A 2,370-nucleotide genomic window follows, 5' to 3' on the forward strand; every position below is an offset into this window, starting at 1 on the left:
ATGGTTGGAACTGGTGCCTGGCTGGGGGCTGGGGAGTTTATGCTCCTGTGAATGTAATTGTAACCTCAGGCCAAGGTTACACGTGGTGGCAGCGAATTCGAATTCCACGTCTTGTGAGAGCACGCGTACCAAATTATTTGTGGAAGATTGATCGTGTAGAGATGGCTCAGCAAGGTGGCGCTCCTCCGCCCCCTCCACCACCACCACCGGGCCCAGCGCAACAACCAGCACGTCAACAACAGCAGATGCGGGCATGGGCCACGCCAGAGAAATTCTCTGGCGAGCGCAACGCCGACTCGGGACATCATGGATTGGCCATTTTCGCCTCGTCGCGAATGCAAACAACTGGACACCGGCAGACCAAGGCAGGTACATTGGGTTGTACCTCACCGGCCACGCACTGTCTTACTTCCAAAGTTTGGAAGCCCATACGAGGACAGGCCCATTCGACCAGCTGCTGCAGGCGTTTGAACAGCGATTCGGCGACGCAAACTTCATCCCCACGTTCAGAGCAGAGCTGCAGTCACGCCGGCAAATTCGTGGCGAGTCCCTGTCGGATTTTGCGGAAGTCGTCCGCAGGCTCAGTAGACGGGCGTACCCCACGGTGGCTGGAGCAGTGCAGGATACCCTGGCGCGCGACACCTTTGTAGCCGGCCTTGACAGCAGGGACCTGCGCCTGCATGTTCGTGGCACGGACCCACCAACATTGGATGATGCACTCCGACGGGCTATGCATTTTCAGTGCATCCTGGAGGCAGACCAGCAGCAGCAGGCAGCTAGCCCAGTTATATGTGCGGTGCAATCTCAACCCAGTGACCCTCCACTCCACGCCCTGCTGTCGAGGATGGCAGCCCTGGAGGACAAGATCTCCAGGCTCACGCTGGAGAGGCCAACTAATCTGCATCGGAGTGGAGATGGTGACACCAAGCGGTGCTATGTGTGCGACAGCACAATGCATTTCGCACCTGACTGTCCGCACCAGAGATACACACCGGCTAACCGTGGTGGTCACCGGGGTCGTGGACGCGGTCGGGGAAACTGAGCGTCGCTGACTACCAGGGTCCGCCGTCAGCAACCTCCCCAATGGACCCATGTACCGGTAAGCAGAGTCAACCGTGTTCGGTGTGTCATGAGGCTGTCTGCTTACCTACTGAGACAACTTGTAAGGCCTGCACAACTACTCCAGCCGAGTGTCCAGACAACTCGATCGTCCTGCCTCTGTCGTGTCTTGCAACACAGTCCGACAGCACGGTGCAGATCCAAGGCACGGTCGAGGCTGTGCCAGCCAACATGCTTGTGGACACCGGCAGTTGCGTAACGTTGTTGAGCACCAGCTTTGCTAAGTCTCTCTCTCATCGTAATGTTCATTTATCTATCTCACCCGTTAATACTGTTCTTAAAGCGGTAAATAATTCTTCTGTTCCTGTGCTCGGGGAAGCTGTCGTATTGTTAGCAACTGGCAAGCTTGCTGTACGCCACAGAGTCATTGTTGCTGACATTATGCCCGATGTGCTAATCGGCATTGACTTCTTGCAATCTCATGGCTGCACAATTGATTTCGGTCGCAACATGCTCGATGCAGGCGGTGTCGATGTACCCCTAGAGCCCACCCATAATGCTAATCCTGTAGTCTGCCGTGTTCATCTTGCTAATTCGGTTACTGTACCAGCGTACACACAAGTCATTGTTCAAGCGCAGCTGCGTACCGATGATAATCATTTACCTAGCTCTGCTGGTTTTGTTTCACCCTCAGAGAAGTTTATTTCCAAGTTTAGCACTGCTATGTCACGTGTGGTGGCTACTCCTGACTCTGCTGGCCGTGTTTGGATTCGCCTACAAAATTTTCTTCCTCATTCCACAACTGTCCCGAAGAATTATCAAATTGCTGAATTTGATTCTGATATTTACATTGACGATGATCTCAATGATTCGCCTACGCATGCTGCCTCTGTTGACGAGCATAGCTGTAACGCAGTACAGGAAGAGAGCTGCTCACCTTCCGAGCCAGACGATCTATTTGACTTACGTCACCTCGATCCGCAAGCGCAGTCTGCTATAGCTACTGTGCTCAACGACAATGCCGATGTCATCTCGCAGGGACAATTCGACCTTGGGAAGACTGATGTAGTAACACACAACATCCAGACTACATTTGATCAACCTAAGAGACAGCCACCCCGCCGAATTCCTCTCAGTCAACGAGCCGAGGTAAAGCAGCACGTTGATCAACTGCTTGATCATGAGATTATATCTCCATCCAGAAGCCCTTGGGCTGCTCCGATAGTTGTCGTACGCAAGCCTGACTCATCTATCCGGCTATGCATCGACTACCGGCAGTTGAACAGTATCACCGAGAAGGATGCCTTTCCC

General features: G+C 53.5%; 1 protein-coding gene across 1 annotated transcript; it reads left to right on the forward strand.

The window, feature by feature from the left end:
• Positions 1–253: 253 nt before the first annotated feature.
• Positions 254–1,042, forward strand: LOC135826843 (uncharacterized). Its single transcript, XM_065339446.1, has one exon. It carries the CDS (start codon positions 254–256, stop codon positions 1,040–1,042), a length of 789 nt encoding a protein of 262 aa, XP_065195518.1.
• The last annotated feature ends 1,328 nt before the right edge of the window (positions 1,043–2,370 follow it).

The sequence above is a fragment of the Sycon ciliatum genome, chromosome 10 (assembly GCF_964019385.1).
Source record: "Sycon ciliatum chromosome 10, ocSycCili1.1, whole genome shotgun sequence".
NCBI classification, from domain to species: Eukaryota; Metazoa; Porifera; class Calcarea; order Leucosolenida; family Sycettidae; genus Sycon; species Sycon ciliatum.

Coding starts and splice junctions, on each gene's coding strand:
- LOC135826843 (XM_065339446.1), top strand. CDS start 254: ATGGGCCACGCCAGAGAAATTCTCTGGCGAGCGCAACGCCGACTCGGG.